This window comes from Sciurus carolinensis, chromosome 12 (assembly GCF_902686445.1).
Source record: "Sciurus carolinensis chromosome 12, mSciCar1.2, whole genome shotgun sequence".
Classification (NCBI taxonomy): domain Eukaryota; kingdom Metazoa; phylum Chordata; class Mammalia; order Rodentia; family Sciuridae; genus Sciurus; species Sciurus carolinensis.
This window is the reverse complement of record NC_062224.1, coordinates 105,508,061-105,530,460: the sequence shown is the minus strand read 5'-3', so window position 1 is coordinate 105,530,460 and position 22,400 is coordinate 105,508,061. Positions and strand designations below refer to the sequence as shown.

General features: G+C 36.5%; 1 protein-coding gene across 1 annotated transcript in view; it reads left to right on the top strand.

Moving 5' to 3' along the window:
* Positions 1-1,430: 1,430 nt before the first annotated feature.
* Positions 1,431-22,400, top strand: part of Cep350 (centrosomal protein 350) — a 144,478-nt gene continuing 123,508 nt past the window's right edge. Inside the window, exons 1-3 of the mRNA XM_047520182.1 lie at positions 1,431-1,817; positions 19,126-19,211; positions 20,671-20,714. Of these exons, the coding sequence (XP_047376138.1) occupies positions 19,139-19,211; positions 20,671-20,714 (117 nt within the window). The 5' untranslated portion in view covers positions 1,431-1,817; positions 19,126-19,138. The remainder of the gene's footprint in view (positions 1,818-19,125; positions 19,212-20,670; positions 20,715-22,400) is intronic.

Here is a 22,400-nt window from a genome sequence, read left to right as displayed (position 1 = left end):
TAGGAGGATCACTTGAGCCCAGGAGTAAAATGCCAGCCTGGGCAATATACTGAGACCACATTTCAAAAAGAGAAGAAGGAGAAGGAAAAGGAGAGAGAAAAGGGGAGGAAGAAGAAGAAATAGGAGTAAGAAGGGAGCCATACTGAACATCTACTATACACCTAACATTGGGGAGACTTCCAAAAGGTAACAAGCCTGTTTGCATTCCATTTCTAATCTTGTTCCAGGATTAATTACAGTTATTAAGCTATGAATGTATAGTACAAAGCTTGATATACTCAAGAGTCAATCTGTAACAAGAGTTACAGGATGTAAAAGGAAGGAGACTGATATGTCTGAGGTATTTGGAGGTGAAGGAGAGAGGAGGAAACTGAGCATAGCCTGATACCATGGTAACACTGCTGCTCACACCACGGTAGAAAATTTTGGTGTTTTCTCTGTTGCCCAGCAGGTTGCATGTGGGGGAAAAAGTATAAGCAGGCTTTGGAGTAAGACAGAGCTGCAGACCCTATAAAGAGGGACCAGTTACTGCTTTCTGCCTTTATTGATATGATCTACTCGACAAACATTTATTGAGCATCTACAATGTCCTAGATATTATGCTAGGGCCTATTGGATATAGAGAGTTATGACAGACCTTAAGATTTCAAGGTGCTTTTAAAGATGGGTTTATTGTCGGAGTCTAGAAGGTGCAGGGATGAGCGGAGGAGAGTTTGTAAGCAGTGAGCACCTAGTGGAAGATGGCCTTATTTGTAGAAGAGATGTCCTTTAAGCTAAGTCTTGACAGATGAAAGACTTCAACAGGCAGAAACTGGGAAAAGAAGAAAAAGATGTGAGACAACTCGTTGATCCCAGAGGGGTTCTCAAAGCTCAGTGACATCAGTGCCAGTACCTACTGGGAGGAAACTTCGTTTTTGCTTTGGAGTCTTTAGCCATTAGATTGCACGTTAAAGAAGAACTGTAACCCTAGCGAATAAAACGGCCACAGTGACAGCAGCGGGCAACTGCGGCAGCCGCAGAACGGCAATTACTCTGAAATTGACTGGAGTGACGATTTATTTGGACGACGATTGGTGAAACATTGTAAACTCTCAGATAGCTGCCGTTCCCAGACTTCGAGTTCTATCCTTGTCAAATCGCTAGCATGTTTTCTTCGCCGGGGGTAAAGTGCGCAGCCAGCAGGCCCAATTAGCGTCAAAGGGAAGGAGGGGGGTGAGTCTCCTCTGCGGCTACACTTTGGCTCCGCCCGAATTCTGCCAGGCTCAAACTTTGCCACACCAAACATGGCTTCCTGGCGTTTCCACCCCTCGCTTATCTCGCTCTCACCTTTTGGCCGCACTCAATATGGCCCCAACACTGCGTTGCATTCCTGTGGAACCGTCTCGGGATAGTTCTCGCGAGGTTTGCTTGGGCCGGGACTGCTCCCGCCCTGCCCCGCGACGCCGCCACCGCCACCGCCGCCGGCGCCGCTCCTCCTCCGTGTCAGTTGTTGGGCTGTAATGGCGACTGGGCCGCCGCTGCCGAAGTGACTCCCGGGCGGGGGAGCGGGGCCAGACCAGCGCCAGACAGAACTGCAGAGAACCGCAGCTCAGGGGGTGGCTTGCTGTGGGGGAGGGGAGGCAGCCCTTCCGCCTCTCCTTCCTTCCCTGCGGACCGGCGGATCCCGGGAGCCGGTGCGAGGCGGGCGCCCGGTGCGTCCCCGGAGCGGGGAGGCCAGGCCAGGCAGCCCTGGGGCCGGTCGGGGCGGCGTCACTGCACCCTCCGCCAGGCCCCGCGGGATGCACCGTGGGAGCCGAGGGCGGAGGCGACACTCTCAGGTGAGCTGGTGAGGACCTGGCTGGGACCACGGACGCTGGCTCAGCCTTAGCTGCCTCTGTCCGCGGTCCCGGGTCCCCGGTGCTGGCCAGAGAGGCGGGGCGGGGCCCCCTGGCCCTGTCTGGCGTCCCCCCGGCGGAACCTTCTTAGGTCCTCAGGCTTTTCCGGGAGGATCATTTGGAGAACTGGATTTCAGGTCCCACCTGTGCCTCCCGAAGACAGATTTCCTGGCTTACCTGCCGGCGTCTCCCCCAGCCCCCTCTCGCCCCTCCTCTGGTCTGCATAGTCCTGAGTACCTCTCACCTCTGGCCTGCGGAGAAGTGTTCCTTCTGCGTTTGGAGATTAAGCATATTTTGGGAAATTCCGGGGGACTGACTCCGGTGGTGGGGATGACTAGTTTCTGTTCCTTCTCGGTGGGGGTAATAACATTCTCAAATACAGTACAGGGAAAACTTTGATCTCCAATTCAGCAGTTGCTGAATGTAGCCTACTGGTTAATTCACAAGTGATTTGGGGCGTGGATTTAAAAAGCTTTAAACTTTGGAAGTTATCAGTATCTCCCCCCACGCACACCCCTGTTTAAAAGCAGTCCAATATACTCAGTGATAGCTAATATGAATATGGATTGGAATTTGCCTGGATTTTAGTTGCACATAGATGTAAATTTTAATGTTAAAATAATAAATCTTTCGTTTTGGGAAAAAAGATGGTCAGGAATTGTGATCATTATCCATGTACTCTGCTTGACTATTTTTGACGTCGATCCTTGTTTTGAATTTGGAGAAGTCGTTAATGTTGCCATGTTAACCATTTCTCCTGGGCCTGTGTTTTAAGGGTTTTAAAGGAAAGTCTATCTTAGGCAGACCTAGAAACACCCTGAGAAGTTTTGTAGAAGCAGTGATAAAATACTGTAAGATGACCTCTATTTAAAACACTTATTAATTTAAAATATTTTTAAACGAGGCACTGTTGCTAATAACTTGGGATTGTGACTTTGGGCGATTAGTTGTTAGGCTTACACCAGAAGTCACTTCAAATCCATGAGCATGTAATAATTACTTTTGATATGCTAAACTGACAAATTTTAGTCAGTGAAATACAGTGAATCTGAATATTGAATTGTCATCCCATTAAATTTAAGATACTTTAATAAGAAAATAAATGTCAAGCTAGAATACATTGTATATATGGATAAATACATGTATCTCCTCTTTTCGTGGTCAATAGCAGATCTTTGTAGTGATGGTGAGTTGTACATATAAACAATTTTACACATCTGTGAAAGAATTTCTCTGATTTTTCTGAGATATATGTTAGTGTGTAGTGTTATGTAAGACGGTTAATACTTGGATAACCAGCCTTCTGTGGGGTAATCAGTGTATGAGTTATGACGTTTGTGATTTTTTTCTTTAGCTTTTGATTGATGTTTTTTTGTCCATTTTATAACACTTCTATATCATGGACAGAAGAAAGGAGATGAAGTTCATATATAACTATTTTGTATTTGTTAAATTGCTGTGAACTATATTGGGAGCAAAAAAGCTGCTGTCTGAATTTGTGTGTGTGTGTGTGTGTGTGTGTGTGTGTGTGCGTGCGCAAGCGCCTTCACATACATTAATTTATTTAGTGTTCTTGGCACTCTTGTGAGGGAGGTATGACAAACTTATTTTGCAGTTGTGGAAACGAACACACAAGAATATTTATTTTTTGTGAATGCTGCTATTTCTGCAGATAATCTAAAATCAGTTTTATTTAAAATTAATATACATACTTCTGGCATTTGGTATTTCAAAATATTTTAAAAGATTTTGCTTTGTTCTTTTTTACATGCCACTTGCTCCTTATGTCAGTTCTTTGAAAATATTAGTATTTTCATAGCTTTTTGTTTATTATTAACAAGTCATGGATTATTGTAATGGATCATTTTACTTCTCTATATACTTTTTGCTTAAGCAAGATTCTTAAAAACTGTAGTGAAATCAACACTGTGGTGAATTCCTGTAATCCAAGTGACTCAGGAGGCTGAGGCAGGAGGATTGCAAGTTCAAGACCAGTCTCTGCCACTTAGGGAGATCGTCTCAAAATAAACAAAAAGGGCTGGGATGTAGGTCAGAGGTAAAGTGCCCCTAGTTTCAACCCCCAGTACCATTTATATTTATTTATATTCCTTATTATATAAAACAAATATTAATTTACTATGCTCAGTAGTGGCATAACTGAAAAGTAATTAGTAATTTTATTATAGAGACAATTGATGACTTAAGTTAACTTTACAGTTGTGACTGCTGCATTTTGCATTGTGGGGCAAGTTGTGAAATAGTTTTTTCCTTGTTGACTTTCCCCATGTCAAGCAATTTTTAATGTCATGAATAGTTAAAAAAGAATCAAAAGATTCTGTACTGATTTTTGCATGGTACTGATATTTTTTGATCATTGTTATAAGTGTAATTTTATGTTTACGTTTGGGTATTTGGGTTTTTTTTTTTTTACGGTTTTTATTATATATTTCCTTTTTGTTTTTTTTTATTGTAAGCAAATGGGATACATGTTGTTTCTCTGTTTGTACATGGAGTAAAGTCATACTATTTGTGTAATCATAAATTTACATAGGGTAATGTTGTTTGATTCATTCTGTTATTTTTTTCCCTCCCCCCAACCCCTCCCACCCCTCTTTTCCCTCTATACAGTCCTTCCTTCCTCCATTCTTGCCCCCCTCCCTAACCCTAACCCTAAACCTAACCCTAACTCCTCCCACTCCCCATTATGTGTTATTTGGGGTTATTATTTGCCTTTTTTATCTGATGTGTAAGTTACATGATGGCAGAAATCTTCGATTCACTATTATGCACTTAATGCCTAACATGTTGTAAGATAGCCAATAAATATTAATTGAATTAATTGACTACAGAGTAGTCCTAGGATAATATTTTAAAAACAAAACAAAAATCTAGTTCTTAGTCCCTAGGCACGTTTCCGATCTTAGGAATATACTCCAGAGGTATGTTGAAATTGGTAGGTAGCAGGGGAATGACAGTCTAGGATTAAGAAGCCACTGAGAATAAGCCTCAGGTGGATCCTGAAAACTTTATTGACTATTTTAATGATTTGCCTAGCTGCTCTGGCAATTGTTGTAATTTAAAGAAAATAGAAGGTTTAAGACCCTAACCTGTTATACTAGTACTATAATTATAGGCTTGTAATGACTTAAAGTCACTTCTTAATCACCACATTAGGAACTTTAAATCTTAAAGGCCACTTAGTCCGATTCCCATGTTTTATACCTAAGAAAACAGAGGATCATATAGGGGAAATATCTCACCCTTAGTTGTTTTCATAATAGGAAGAAGAATCCACTATACAACTGCTAAGTCTGTATTTGTTTAATGTAACAGATAATTATCTAATCAGAGAATAATCGTGTTCAATTAATACAGAATAAGACTGTATTCATATTAATTAAACATTCAAAATGGACCTTTTCATGAGTCAAAAATATATGTTAACTTAAAAATGAATTTCAACCCTGTTCTTTGTCATTGGGATTAAGTTGGGACAATTGGAACAACTTTCTGGGAGGAAATTTGGCATTATTTATCAAAATTAAAAGTATACATTCTCTGATAGAATCATTTCATTTTTAGTTTATCCTACATAAATTTTTAACACAAAAGCATAAGAATATAATAAGAGTGTTCATTTTAATATTAATACACAATGTCAACATTTATAAATAACAAAAAATGTCCTAAATAACCATTGATAGAGGAACAGTTAAAATTATAGTATATTTATCCTGTGAGCCACTCTGCAGTTAACAGGTTTGGGGGTATCTAAATTTACTTCTTGAGAAACAGCTGAGTGTGTCCTCTTGCATATGGACTATGCAGCAGACTTTCTGGATTCAAATCCTAATCCCCCTAGCTAACTGAACTAGCTGTGATATCATCTATAAATTAATAACAATTCTCATCTTTCAGGGTTGTTGTGAGAAATAGATGAGTTATTATTTATACCCCAGGTCAGCATAGTATGCATCATGTTACGTGTTTGCTATCACTATTATGTGCTGATGTGGAAGATTGTTCATGAGATATTTTTTTCTTTTTAAAAATTTTTAAAATTCTAATTAGTTGCACATGACAGTAGATCATGATATAATGTTGAATGCAGGAAATACATTGCATTCACTGTGTAATATAATTTGATTTATAAAAAAAGTGTCCACAGGGAAAAAAAATGTGGTTTTGTTTGCATAGAAAAAGTTCCATAAGTATAGATGTTAAAACTGTTAGCTGTTTATGCCTAGGGGACTAGATGGATGGCTTTCCTTTTTTCCATTAGATACTTTAGTATTGTTTCATTTAAGTCCCACTTTTATAAATTTTGAAACTTTGTTCTAAAATGTTGCTTCAATATTTTCTTATATGATGTTATAAATGTATTTTTTAAAAATATTTTTTAGTTGTCAATAGACATTTATTTATTTATTTATTTATTTATTTATTTATTTATTTATTTATTTATATGTGGTGCTGAGAATCAAACCCAGTGCCTCACACATTTAAAGTGCTGGGGATATAGCTCAGTTGGTAGAGTGCTTGCCTTGCAAGCCCAAGGCCCTGGGTTCAATCCCCAGTACTGCCAAAAAAAAAAAAAAAAAAAAGAATGCTCTACCACTGAGCCACAACCCCAGCCACATAAATGTATTTTTGAATATAATTTTCAGAGGTTTACAGATTTCATCAACAAACTACAGGATTAGATCCTATTGCAAAACTTTTGTAGATGGAATGTTGAAGTTAATCTATGAAAATCCCTAATAAATGTGTTTATTTTTCAACTACCTTTGTGACCTTCAGTCATATTTTTTAATTTACTAAGTGACTCCATAGGCTGGTTGAGTGTTTCTAAACTCAGTTCTCAAACTGTGCACTGAGGTTGGTTGCTCTGAGCACCACAGTGAGCTCACATGGACCCTGCAGGTTATCTGAAAACTTCGAAGGGAATGTAGCAACTAACAATTTGAGGTGGTACAGTTGAGATGATGCTACATTTCTTTTGATGACCGTGTGTCTTCAAAAAACCAGGTTTAGGTGATTGCTGTGATTAAAAAGTACTGTGGCTGGGTGTGGCACATACCTATAATCCCAGATTGGGAGGCTATAGCAAGAGGATAAAGAATTCCAGGTCAGACTGGGCAACTTTGGACTCTGCCTCCAAATTAAGAAAATAGAAAGGGTTGGGGATGTGACTTGATGGTTGTGTTCCTGGGTTCAATCCTCAGTACCAGCACATGAATAAATAGCAAGTACTGTGAAAAATCAATGTGAAATAGTAAATGAAGGTGGCAGTGGCCAAAATGATTCAAGGTTTGAGAAGCTGTAAAATTTCTATTAGGTAAACAGATCCCATTAATAATCAATTGTGCTTATTTAGTTATAAAATAGAAATATTTCTTTTAATTTATGTATTTACTTTCAGACTAAGTTAGGATGTAAATAATTATTAGATTACATGGATCTAACCACTAAGTAATTGGAACCGTAAAGGTATTTTTTTGACTGAGGAGCACTATGAAAAATTACTGAGGATTATTATTAAGGGTTCTGTAAAATGAGGCAGTTTGGGAACTACTCAAACTCTTTTGACCAGAACACCCACAATAAGAAATATTTTCCCCAATATATCCTCAAGAACATAATATATGTAAAAACAAAGTAAAGACTTCTCTAAAAAAATACCTTAGTGGGACGCCAGTGCTGTGGACCTGTAGTTCCAGTTACCTGGAGACTGAGGCAGGGGAATTGCTTGAACCCAGGAGTTTGAGCCCATCCTGGGAAATGTGGCAAGACCCTGTCTCAAAAAACAAAAAAACAGAAAAATGCCCTTACTTTCAAAATATCCTGACATTTTCAATTCGGTTTAGTTGCATTAAAAAATTCTAGTTCAGCTGGGCACAGTGGCTTCATGCCTGTAATCTCAATAGCTCGGGAAGCTGAGGCAGGAGGCTTACAAATTCAAAGTCATCCTCAGCAATTTATCAAGGCCCTATGCAGCTTAGCCAGACCCTGTCTCTAAATAAAAAATAAAGGACTGGGATGTGGTTCAATGGTTATGAACCCCTGGGTTACCAAAAAGAAGAAGAAGAAGAAAAAAAAATGCTGGTTCAGGGTTAGGGTATCATGTTCAGTGTAAGAACATTTGCTTAGTATGTGTTAGGTAAACCATGGGTTCAGTCCCCAGGAAACTCTTCCCTCACCCCGCCAAAAGCTAGTTTCAACTCACCAGATTATATTATACTTTTTTTTTTTTTGCCTATTACTGAATCATAGGTATACATTTAAAAAAATGAGACTCAATAACCCTTAACTTCAGTTTTACTATGCTTTGTTTTCTGTACATGAAGTGAGAATCTATACAATAGATGCATCTCTGATACTTTGTGTAGCCGCCGGTTTTTTTTTTGTTTTTGGTATCAGAGATTGAAGCCAAGGGTGCTTAACTACTAGGCCACATTCTCAGCCCTTTTTGTTTTTTATTTTGAATCAGGGTCTCGCTAAATTGCTGAGACTGATTTTGAACTTGTGATCCTCCTGCCTCAGCCTCTGGAACTGTTGGGAGTAGCTGCCATTTTTGTATGATGAGTTATTTTAAGTGTTACAGAAATTATGTAAAGGAGACCTTTTATAAACAGAAGGATGATTTTGCAAATGGAAGACTCAGCTTTATATTTGATAAGTTTGAATAGGTAATTTTGTTTTTCTGTGTTGGGGATTGACTACAAGGCCTTGCACACTCTAGGCAAGTGTTCTACCACTGAGCTGTATGCTCCCCCTCCCCTACTCCTATTCTTCCTGAGGGGCCCCCCCATTATGAATTAGCATCTGCATATCATGGGCTCATTTTTTGGGTTTGTGTGTGCCTATTTGCATTTAAGAATGGGATTCTGAGACTTAACCAATGGGACAACCATTCAGCAAAGCGATCTGTATGTTGTAAACTGTGCATGCACTATACAAACAGGAAGCAACTGTACTTATCAAGGAGTTGGTAAAACCTTCCTTCTTAGTTTTTGTGTATGTGTTTCATTAAGCAGCTAAGTTATTGAATGTGGAAGGAAACTTTCAGAAATTATTACTTTTCCCTTGTTTTATTTTTCCCCCTCAAAAATAAAAAAGGGATGATAAATGCATTTTATTTATTTTATTTGTTTGTTTGTTTGTTTATTTATTTGTTTATGGGTACTGGGGATTGAATTCAGGGACACTTAAACACTGAGTCACATCCCTAGCCCTGTTTTGTATTTTATTTAGAGATAGGGTCTCACTGAGTTGCTTATGACCTCACTAAATTGCTGAGGCTGACTTTGAACTCATGATCCTCCTGTCTCAGCCTCCTGAGCTGCTGGGATTACAGGTGTGTGCCATCATGCTGGTGATAAATACATTCTAAAAATTAAAAAAACACACTGAAAAATCTGCTTTCTATCCTGAGCTTTCATTCTTTCTCCTTGGAGTTGAACTAGTGTTAACAATTTCCTGTGTATCAACTTTTGTAGGGAAAATTTTATACTTTTAAGTTAAAGAATTCCATTTGCAACCTATAAGACACCTTTTTGAGGGTATGTTCCTTGAATTTAGAAGAGAATTTAGGATAATTAGGTAGTGAGCAAAGTGTAGGTTCATTGGGTCTTTTCTTTTTTTTTTTTTTTTTTTTGAGCTTTTTAGTTTTTCCTGGCTCCGTTTACTTCCTTTAGCTCTCCTTAAATAAAAGACTGAGTATCTTTAGTCAGACTGTAGGCTAGCTCTTTGTTTCATGTCAGTGTGGGGCATTGCTTTTTAGTTATCTTTGTTCTGCTGCCTATGCTGCTATAGGCCAAACTGGTACCAAATGTTATGTATCGCTTATGCATTTCCTGGATTGTAGTCTGTCATCCTTGTTTTTGTAAAAGTTGTTAAGTTTATATTTTATATGTAAAAATATATGATACTAAAGTCTCTGGTCATTTGTCCATTATATTATGTTATGGGCGTGTTGGTTATTCTGGGAATTTAACCAGAACAATATAATAGTTGTGATTTAGAGGTGGAATATTTTCTACTTTCTTGTTTGCCTGGTCCCTACTAAATTTACCGTTTGCCCATTTTATATTGAGAATATGTAGTAGTTCTATAAGGTTGTCTTTAAAAAACTTTTAGACAGAAATTTGGTTGTATAAGATCTGAAATAGATAAGGAAAGGTATGGAAAATGTTTAAGAGCCAGAGCAAAGTCATTCTTTCATCTTTTGCCTGTAGTGTTTGGCACATAGTAGGTGCCCAAAAAACACTGAGCAGATTGAGACTGCATGACTGAATGAAGCACTGTCAATGTGAGGGGAAAATTTGCTTATCAGAAGATACTTGAAAATTTGCTATTTAAAAATGTCATCTGGGCTGGGGTTGTGACTCAGTGGTAGAGCGCTTGCCTAGCGTGCGTGAGGCACTGGGTTTGATTCTCAGCCCCACATACAAATAAATTTCAAAAATAAAATAAAGGTCCATCAACAACTAAAAAAAAAAAAATGTCATCTGGTATCCTATTTGTATATATACTACAGGTATGGATCAGTGTTTTTCAAAATTTTGGTGTCAGTACTAACTCATATATTCATTAGTTACTGAAGACTTAATAGCTTTTGTTTATGTGGAATGTATCTATTTTCTGAATTTGAAAATTTAAGTGTACTTATTTGTATAATAACGTGTTAACAATACAATTTTTAAATGAAAAATAACTGTTTTCTAAAACAAAAACATTTAGTGAAAATAGCATTGTTTGATGTATTTTAAAACTTACTTATTTTTTATTTATTTTACAAAATTTGTTCTAATTAGTTATACATGGCAGTAGAAAGCATTTTGACACATTACACACAGGTGGAGCAAAACTTCTCATTCCTCTGACTGTACATGGTGCAGAGTCACACTGGTAGTGTAATCACACATGTATATAGGGTAATAATGTCCATCTCATTTCATCATCCTTCCCACCCTCGAGCCCCCTCCCCACCCCTCCCCTCCCTCCCTGCTGCCCAATCCAAAGTTCCTCCGTTCTTCCCTAGGGTCCCTCTGCCATTATGGATCAGCATCGGCTTATCAGAGTATTTCACATCTTTTTAATGTTTGACTTAATAGAAGACATCTGGATTCTCATCTGCTTATGCATTCTGTCTGTTGTGATATCATATGTTATATGCCTTTGAAAAACTCTATTATGCACTCTTAAGAGAATGAGATAAAAAAGACAAAGAATGTCTTACTATTATGGGAATAGTTTTGATTTGAATGATACCCCCTTTAAGGGTCTCAGAGAACCTTAAAGATCCTTGGACTGTACACTTGGAGAACTGGTGGTATAGAAACAAATTCAGAGTAGAAAAGAGGACCTAGATGTTTCTGGCTTCTAGCAAAGTAAGATAGGGAATACCTCTTTTGATTATTTGAGGAATAATCATGAGTTGGCTTTTGGAGATGTTGAATTTGATGTTTGAGATTTCTGAATAAGCAGTTGATGTGTAGTTAAGGATATCACAGATGGGATCTGGATTAGAGTTTTGGTAGTCATTGGCATGTAGATGGTATTTAAAGTTTTGGGGCAAAGGTGAATGTTACCCAGGGGGAGAGTATAGTGTTAAAAAGCAAAGAGCCCAGTGTCAAACCTTCCTGAACTTTATGATTTAAAAACTAGTTAGAGAAGGATGAGTTAGCAAAGGAGATTGAGAAATAGAACTAGGGACATATAAAAGTTGGAAACTGAGGGAAAAGAGTGTTTCAAGGAATCAGTTGAACAATTTGTCCCTGCAGGTCAAATTCTTCTCTGGAAGGAGAAATTTGAGTTTTTGGTATCATAGATACTACCCATCAACTCGCTATTATTTGGAAATTATTGGCCACTGGTATGCTCAAGATTTGCTGCCTATTTTGCCTGACTACCATGCACTGAGATGCAGTGAACTTTGTGTATCATTGAGCTTCTCTGTGGTTTCCAACATGCTCAGTTAACCATAATGATCTTTACTTGTGTTAAGTTTCACCTTGTGGTGTGTATACCCTCAAACAACAAATATAAAACAAACTGCAAGCCCATGAGAGGCTTTCATCTCAATGTGTTGGACTCTATTTGTCTAAATTTGTGTGGTGTGATCAATTTGGAAATAATGCTTTCAGTTCTCTTTTACTGAATGTATCAGAACCATTTATTGTTAACTAATTTGGTATTTTGATTCTTTTTGCTACCTATATCAGGGGTAGATTCATCAATTGAATCCATCTGAGAGTAAGATTGGTCAGTTGATCAAGATATCATTTTAAGAGAGTAGTCAACTGTGATGAATGCTGCTAAGAAGTCAAGAAGGTTGAGAATTGAAAAAAACTATTAGATTTGCTGGTAAAAAGGTCTTTGGTGATACTAGTCACTGTGAGCTGTTGTGGAGAAATGGGAGTGGGAGCTGCATTAGAAGTGCTTTAAAAGTATCTGAAGAGAGACCAGGTGTGTTTGATTTTTTGGAGAGGTTTGTGAAGGAAAAAAGTAATGGAAGTGGTTGCAGTGTTGAGGGACTTGCTTTGCTTTATTTTTTACTTTTTACTTTTTGGTAAGAAAACTCGATTAAATATAAATGATGAAAAAATCTCAGAGAGGGGAGGAGATTGTAGGTATGTGTGAGAGAAGAATATAACTGAGGGTGAGTTTTCTTGAGAGAACCTGGGTGGGGAGATATAGAAACAGGTGAAGTATTCTTATGACTCCTATTCTTTAAAAGTTACTTGTTTCATTCTTTTCCTTTTTCCTTATTTGTGAACTCTCAGCCTGCATGATATGAAAGAAAGTTAAATGGTAAGTGTAATTCTTTTAAAATTTCTTGGTTGCTGTTTTGTGTGAACCTTTGTAGTTTTCTTATGAGGTAAATATTTTTGTGACCACTTGAAATGTAGATTCCTTGTTGACTTTAGATCATGTTTGCTATCAAAGTCAAAAAAATTTTTTAAAAGTTACATGCTTATTTGACTTATTTATATCATTTAAAAAAAATTTTTTTAGTTGTAGATGGACACAATATCTTTATTCATTTGTTTTTATGTGGTGCTGAGTATTGAACCCAGGGCCTCACAGGGTGAGGCAAACACTCTACCACTGAGCTGTAGTCCCAGCCCTTATTTATATAATTTTATTTATTTATTTATTTATTTAATTTTTTTGTGTTGATAGACCTTTATTTTATTCATTTATTTATATGTGGTGCTGCTGAGAAGTGAACCCAATGTGTCACACGTGCTCGGCAAGCGCTCTACCACTGAGCCACAACTCAGCCCTATTTATATCACTTTAACTGGATGCTTTTTTATATGACTTAATAGTTGTAGTGAAATTGCATTTCCATTTGTTTTTGGTAAGTTAGCCATCTTTAGTTATTTTTTGGAAGTTGATTATTATTTTGAGCTTTCATTTATATTTTACATGATAGAAATAGAATGATATCAAATATAGTATCACTTATTCATCATGATTTTTTACTTTAGTCTGAACAAAACACTATTGTTTATGTACGTTTGACTTTTATTTGAAACAACTTGTTTCTTTACAGATGCCAGTTAAACTTATTGTAAAATGGACATTAGACTAAATTCGAGTCTCTTAAATGAATAGTAAAGTTATTCTTAAATTTAGAGAAATTTAAGAAGCTCATAGTATAGTAAGGAGAATAATTGCAGTAAAATCATTTAGATGCTGTATTGTTGATTTTTGAAAACTATGGCAAAGACATAAGAGAGGAGTGGGCAATTTTTGACCTTTAAAACAAATGTGAGGCCTGGGAGTATGCTCAGTGGTATATGCTTAGCATTGCCAGGCTCTGGTTTCCATCCCCAGCACCCCTCCCCCATCCCCAAGCCACAAACGTGATCATGTCAGAGGCCCTAAATTATGTTGTTTTCTTCCTTCTCCAGCTTTACCTCTTGCCAGTTTTCTTCTGACTTTTTTATTTTTTATTTATTTATTTATTTATTTATTTTTTTAATACAAAATCATGCTCTTTCTTGCCTTGGGACCTTTTTATATATTGTTCCTACTTCCTGGAAAGGTTTTCCTTGCCTATCCTTAGCTAACTCCATTATCCATTCTCTAGGTCTGAAATATCACTCTTCTCTACTTCCAGATGAGATGAGTTCTTTTCATTATATGTTCCCACAGAACCTGTATTTTTCCCTATTTTCATCTCATTTGTAATTATGTGTTCGATATAGTCTAGCCTTTAGATTCCTTGAGAGCAGGAACCCTGTTTTTTTCACAGCTTTATCTCCACTGTTTAGCACTGTTCATTTCTACTACATGTTTGGTGCCCAACAAATATTCAGGAAATAAATGATTGGCATAGGTCAGATAGAGAAACACGTTTTCATGACTGGAAGGAAGATAGTCTGATGCAGCATTGAGAGGACCTAGGGATTTGCTAGAACAGCTTACTTGCCCTGTTTAGGAGACAGTGGAGAATAAAAGCTTCATCTGTGGACATTTGTGAGGAAGTCTGTCCTTTGGGTTGAATTTGGTGACCTTTGAGGCACTTAGATAATAAAAGCATTGTCTCAAGAAATTAAAGTGCAGTGAAGTTAGTGGAGCAGAGGTTCTAAGGAGAACAGAATCTAGGTGGGACAGGAGGGTGATTTTGATGATGAGATTGTGAAAGAGGTGAGGGCATTATGTTACAGATGGTGGCTGAGTTTGAATATTATGAAAGGCATTATAGAAATGACTGTTAGAGGCTCTCAGAGGTAGGAGAGAGATCTGGATTTAATTTCTAGTTCTCTCACTTAGTAGTTGAATGACCTTGAACTAATTCCATTGTCTCCTTGATAATTTTTTTGTTCATAAAGTGGATATTAGAGTACTTGCCTGATTGATTGAGATGGAGATCAGAAATAATATAAGGAAAATAATACCGTCCTTGTCCCACATGATTATTAACTATTAATTATCTACACAGGCACCTCCCATAGTGTTAGAGGTCTATAATTTTGACTTCTGGTTTTAAGGGATTGTTGTTGTCAAATGTTCTGGAGCTTTGGAAGACAGATGTTCTCAGATTTAGTTCCCTCCATTAATGGAGTCATCAGTGTTTTTGAAATCTTAGGCTTTAAAGAGTAGAATTGAAGATAATCAATCTCTAGAACTATAGGTCTCAAAACTGGCTATTAGAATCCCTGTTGACCTTTAAAAATGGGAGAATTTTTATGCATCTTCTCAGACCTGCTGATTTAGAATCTCTTAGAGGTAGAGTTTGGGTGTTTTTGTTTTAATCTTTTATGTAGGTGATTGTCCTACAGGAGCTTGCTTATAGCTGGTGGAAGGCATTGTGTGGCTGCTGTGAAATTCATTTGCAGTGGGAATGCTTGGGAATGTGCATGTGGGATAGGCAAGCACTCTACCACTGAGCTGAACCCTCAGCCATTGTGCATTATCTTTAATACTAGTTCATAACATGTGTCCTAATTTTTTTTAAAGAAGTGTGCACATAGGCTGGGGTTGTAGCTCAGTGGTATAACGCTTGCCTAGCACGTGTGAGGGTTCAATCCTTAGCACCACATAAAAATAAAAGTAAATAAAATAAAGGTATTATGTCCATTTACAACTAAGAAAATATTTAAAAAAAGAAGCGTACACAGTTTTGATAAATGTGTGTTCATATATTCAAAATTCAGTGTCATAAAGGTCTTTCTGAATTTCAAGGGAATTTTATGTTGTAAGTTTTTTTGTAGTGCTAATGACTTTTTTAAATAAGAAGTGATTCAATTATAGCTAATTAAAAATGAGACTTTAATAGCAGAGTTAATCATAAATGTATGGGACAAATTTGAATAGTAAATATAAAATAGGCTAATTATGTGCAAAAATCTGAATGTGTCATCTCTGTATATTTTTCTAGGGAGGGAAGTCATGGCCTTTATCATTAGTCCCAGAGACCCAATGATACAGAGAGGTAAACACAGACATAACAGAAATACAACAATTTATTAACTCTTGGCATATTTCTTCAACTTCTGGGGTTCTATTGAGAAAGTTGTTGCCTGTGCCTGTATGTTAAGTGTTGACCTATGTTTTCTTCTAGAAGTTGCATAGTTTCTGATCTAATTCCTAGGTCTTTGATCAATTTTGAGTTGATTTTTGTGGAAAGTGAAAGATAAAGGTCTAGATTCTTCCACACATGGATAACCAGTTTTCCCAGCACTGTTTGTTAAAAAGTCTGTCTTTTCTCCAGTGTACATTTTTGGCGCTTTTGTCAGGAATCAGATGATTGTAGATGTGTGACTTTGTCTTTGTGTCTTCTGTTCGGTGCTATTGGTCTATGTGTCTGTTTTTATGCCAGTACCATGAGGTTTTTGTTTTCTGTGGCTCTGTAGTATAATTTGAATTCAGGTATTATGATGTCTTAACCAAAGATTTTGAAAGATTTATTAAATAATTAAGGTGTTTCATGAGACTAGATGTTATAACTCTGAATTAAAGTTATATTATATCCTAAACCAGGATATAATTCTTTCATGTCACCTGGAAATATTTTAAGTATAATATACATTGAGAAAACACATAAATGTACAGTTTGGTAAGGTTTCAAAAACTGAATACTCCCATGAAATGAGCACTCAAATAAATGAAGGATTGCATCTAATTGATCAGTATCCAAATAATTTCAGTTAAATTCAGTTGCTACAATTCTGTTCACTTCTCCAGTCACCCAAGGGTGATGATTATCCTCACTTCTAGCACTATAGATTACTTTTGCCTGGTTTATACTTTATATAATAAAATTGTATAGTATGTACTTTTGTGTTTTTTTTTTTTTTGATAGATTTTGCCTTCACTTTTGAGGCAAGTTGGCAAGTTTTTTTTTTTTTTAAATCTTCATTTTTATGTGATACTGAGAATTGAACTCAGTGCCTTGCAAGTGCTCTGCCATTGAGATACAGCCCCAGCCCCTGTACTTTTGTTTTTGATGTTCCTTAACAGGTTTATGTTCAACTCTATTTTTGTATGTATCTATACATTATATTATTTCTAATCTCCATCTCAATCAATCAGGCAAGTACTCATCTTGGTCTGGGGTTTCAGCCCTTCAGAGGAACCGTAGCTAGTGGGCTGGACTAGAGTTGGAATCAGGATGGGGTTATGTAATGTAGTGCCAGTTTTCCTTGTGTGTCTTCCTGTTGTCCACACATGTTCTAAATCTGCTATTTCTTACATTGTGCATCTCATTAGCATCTTAAATCTCTACTGGGGCTGTGTCTTACTATTTGGAGACTAGGGTCATTTCTTGGTCACAAAAGTCTCAAATAGCTCCCAGAAAGAGTAGTTCTTCCAGATGCCTCATGGTTATCTTGCAGGTTCTTTTTTTGTTTTTGTTTTTTCCTTTGCATCAGTCAATTGGCAAGCCATGGGCAAGGACACCTAGGCCCAAGGACAAGGGTTGAGTTGCTCACAAATTGCTTGTTCTGCATTCTAGTGATTAGTGGGTATTTCTCTTGAGACTCACTATTCTCTCTAGATCCCTAAATTCCTCTCAGTGGAAATCTTACCTTTTAATTTCTACCACATTTGATGTTAGTTGAAAGTGAGTCATTAAGTCCAACCTGTTTTCAGTGGGAGAAAAATTAAGCTGCAATTCTTTTTTTTTTTTTTTTCTTTTTTTTCCCTCCATTACCAGTTATAGAACCCAGGGCCTCAGGCATGCTAGGCAAACACTTTACCACAAAGCCTCATCTCTAGGCCTTTCATTTTATTTTGAGACAGGGTTTCACTGTTTTCCAGGCTGGCCTTGAATTTGCTGTCCTCCTGCCTCCGCCTCCTAAGTAGCTGGGTTTGCAGATGTGTACCACCATGCCCAGTTTAAGCTCTAATTCTTGAAAGGAATGTCAAATAATTTTAATGTATTTTAAAACCACCACAGATGTCCAGTACTTAAGTAAAACAGGACACAGTAATTGAATTTACAGTAAATTACAATAAGAAAAAGAAAATTAGAAAAATTAAAAGGGAATATGCAAAATATCTTAATGTTTGTGTTAGGATTTTGGAAATAGGGATGAGTTTTTTTCCCTATGTTTACAAGCTTTCTATGTTGATATCATGTGACTTTTTTTTGGTTCAGGGGCTTGAACCAAAGGTCTTGTGTGTGGTAAGCACATGCTCTACCACTAAGCTACAGCCCTCCTAGCCTTGTGACTTGTAACAGAATAATTCCTCTATATTCATAGGAAAATATGTCTTTGTCATCAAGCTAAGCATATCATTTTTTTTCTCTTTTATCTTTTTATGTAGTAATATACACCTAATAATAAAATTTATCATAACCTTTTTTTGTTGGGGAGGGTGTCTCACTATGTTACCCAGGCTGTCTGCAAACTCCTGGGCTATGCTCCTGACTTGTCATAACCAGGAGCTGGGACTACAGGTGCGAGTCTGCATCTGGCTTCTTAACTTTTTAGTGTGTGTGTGGTGCTGGGGCTCAGATCTGGGGTCTCATGTATGATAGGCAACTGCTCTACCACTGAACTCCACCCCCAGCCCCTTTTAATCATTTTTAAGTAAGTTCATTAAAATTAAGTAAATTTATATCATTGTACGGCCATCACTGCCATACATCTCCAACACTCTTCAGTTTTACAAAACTGAAACTTTATACTCATTAAACGGTAGCTCCTTATTCCCCTCTCCCTCCAGCCCCTGGTGGTAACCACTATTGTACTTTCTGTGCTTTTGACTAAGTACCTCATATAAGTAGAATCATAGTGTTCGCCTTTTTGCAACTACCTTATTGCACTTAGCATAGAGCCCTCTGTGTTCATCCATGTTGTAGCATAGGTTACCATTTCCTTCCTGTTAAGACTGAGTAATATTCCATTATGTATATACAACATTTTGCTTATCTGCTTACCTGTTGGTGGACGCTTTGACTGTTTCCATATTAACTATTTTAGGAATAATGCTACTGTGAACGTGAGCATACAAATACTTTTCAAGACTGTACTTTGGATTCTTTTGGGTATATCACCAGCAGATATAGTTTAGATAATAGTTTATTTTTCTAAGGAAAAATAAAGTTATTGGGTTATGAGACACTTTTTTTTTTTTTTAAAGAAACTTAAGGAGGGTATAAAGATAAGTTTTAGAGATGACAGAATACTTTTCTGATTTGCATGAAGGGCAGGATAAGTCAGGGCAGTTTCTTTATTAGTGTTACTATGATACTGATGTTCAGTGAATAATGTTGATGTGATTGCAGGTAAATTGGCAGAATGAGGAGCAGCAAATCAAAAGAGGTGCCTTTACTAAATCCTAGGAACTCTCAAAGCAAGGATACTGTTCAAGGTATGATTTTCTTTTTTTTACTGAATTTCATCCTTTGTTTAAGTCATATATTAAATCCTGAGCTAATCAAGAAATGCAAATTATATATATGCTTTGATTTATAAAATTTTAATTTTATATAATTTTAATTTTATATAATTTTAAAATTTACTTTTGATTTGAATATACAAGGTGCCTCACCTCACATTCTGTGATGAACTGTTTTATAAAGAAAAAAAATTATTTTTTGAAAAGAACCTGTACATGTAAAATTAGTTTTATACAATTTTTCAAAAATTCTGACTCAGTGACAATAAATGTTATAATACAGCTCCCAATACAGTTATAGACCTATAGTGTACAAATAACGAAAGAAATATTCTCATGCAGGGGTTGTAGCTCACTGGTAGAGCACTTGCCTAGCACGTGTGAGGCACTGGGTTCAATCCTCAGCACTACAAAATAAATAAATAAATAATAAATAAAATAAAGGTTGATTTAAAAATTAAAAAAAAAGTATTCTCATTGAACTACTTTTCAAATCATGCATTAGAGATAATTTTAAGGCATGATATTTAAGGGAGATCAACTGGAATATATCTGGAGGAAGATTATTGGAATTGTGAGGGACCTGGAAATCAAATCATATGGGAAGTGTTTGGAGAAAGTGAAAATATTTATCCTGGGAAAGGATGACTTGTGGGAAATATGTGGCTATTTGAAGGGCTGTTATCTGATAGACTAAATAGATTTTACTGTCACTTCTACTGGTAGCTTGGAGTAGTTTTCTAATTTTTTTTACATTGTAGTATGAAATATAAATAAACAAGGAGGGACTGTATAGAGGGAAAAGAGGGGTGGGAGGGGTGGGGTGAAGGAAAAAATAACAGAATGAATCAAACACCATTACCCTATGTAAATGTATGATTACACAAATGGTATGCCTCTACTTCATGTACAAACAGAGAAACAAGATGTATCCCATTTGTTTACAATAAAAATAAATAAAAAAAAAAAGAAATATAAACAAACAATTTTCTATTTGTTTAGCTCATTGGGGTAAATCAAAGATATTGTTTATTTTTGGAGATGTCTGCTATAGGTGTGGGTATTAGTCCAACTGTCCTAAGGAATAATGGTGTCAGTGTATAACTCTAAACTACATGTTTTTTTTTTTTTAAAGAAACTTAAGGAGGGTATAAAGATAAGTTTTAGAGATGACAGAATCCTTTTCTGATTTGCATGAGGGCAGGATAAGTCAGGGCATCTTAAATAGCATCTCTAAAAGCTTAACTTTTAGAGATGCTATTTAAGGAAAAAAAAGCATAGTTTGGGTCAGTATAAGAAAGCACTTGCTGAGGATTGTTCTGCCTAACAAAGTGGTTCTCAAACTTTTGAGTGTATTTAGGAGCTTTTAAAATTAATGTTCTGAGGTCCACGTCAGAACTTCTGATTGAATAAATATCACTTTTTCCCGTAGATATGACCACACCGTGGGATGCACTTTCTCAGACCAAGGCTGCTGTAAGTAGTGTTTGCTTCTACTTTTTAATTTGTTTTAAAATTACTTTCCTGTTATGTTTGGATAGATTAAGATGTATTCAGTAGCACTTTTTTTGAAAGGAAAATACAGTTATGGTAAGAAGTTATATATTACACAATGAACATATTAAATAGTAGAGGAATAAACAAGACACTAAATATCAGGAGCACTAACCCTTGGTATATAAAATAAACTTGTGCTATTTACTCACCATTAATCAAGTTGTTCATTTGGTATGTCAGAGATTTAAACAGAGAATTTGAAAAGATGGTAAGGCTATGTCTATGTAGAAGACTCATTGTCAGGGAGGAAGTGAAAGGAACCAGTTTTTCCTTGAACATTGAATGGACTGAGTTTGTGTGTGTGTGTGTGTGTGTGCGTGTGTGAAAGAGAGAGAGAGAGAGAGAGAGAGAGAGAGAGAGACTCTTTTCTCTCATATATTGAAGAATAATGATCATGGACAACCTGTTACCATTTGTGTTCTGCTCAATCTTGTCTGGGTTTTAGGAACTTTACGGCAAGTGATCCTTAGTTCCAAACTTCAAAGGGAGACACGTCTATATCACTTGCTTTCTAGGGAAATAGTCTTCTAATATTCTTCTAACAGGTCCATTTCTGTTTTCTTTTGTATACCATCTGAATCACCTATTTTTTTTTTTTTTTTGAGTATTTTTGTGGTATTTTCTGTCCTCTGATCTTAAGAACTCTTTTTTTTTTTGAAATGAAAATGAAATCTGGAAATGATTCTAGATTTTTTTTTTTTTTTGCGGGGGGGGGCGGTTTACTGGGGATTGAACCCAGCACCTTGTGCTTGCAAGGCAAGCACTCTACCAACTGACCTATATCCCCACCCCTGATTCCAGATTTTGAAGGTGAATCTGGAAGAGGTCCCAATGCAGGGTCAGATTTGGCAAAACTTCTTTTTACCTGAGCATTATATATTTATAATGTGGGAATAATTTTAGAGCTAATTCATAGCTAAACTACTGAGAGTTGTTTTTCAAAACTGTTAGGTATTTTTAAAGAATTTTTAAGGAGCGTAAGGGACTCATAAATAGGAGAAAAATCTTGATATAGAGATACTAGGGTTTTTTAATTTTTTATTTTTTTGCCACTGGGAATTGAACTCAAGGATACTCTCTCACTGAACTACATTCTCAGCCCTTTTTATTTATTTTTAGATAGGGTCTCCCTCCATTGTCCATGCTGGCCTCCAACCTGTGATCCTCCTGTTTCCCAAGTGACTGGATTATAGGCGTGCATCACTATGCCCCGGCTCTTAGAAATATTATGATCTAGATGATTATTCCAATTTTTTTAGTATATTACACTGCAAAAATGTGAAAGAGGATAAATGAATTTCAATGATTTTAATTTTTTCTCTTTTCACATATTTTCCTATAAGCTTGAATACTCTACCAGACAGGAGAATATGGTCATTGAGAACATTGGTGGTTATACCAAAAGTTGACTTATCTTGCAAAGTATTCTCAAAATCTGAAATCTACCCTGTGAATTTTGTCTTTATTATAAAACTTATTTTGTAGACATAGAACTGTAAAAAGTTTGTAGCTCTTTTTCAACAATTTCAGAATCATTTTTAATTTGCATTTGGTGGATTGTACATAATAGTAGAGTTCATTGTTACATATTTGTACATGTGTACA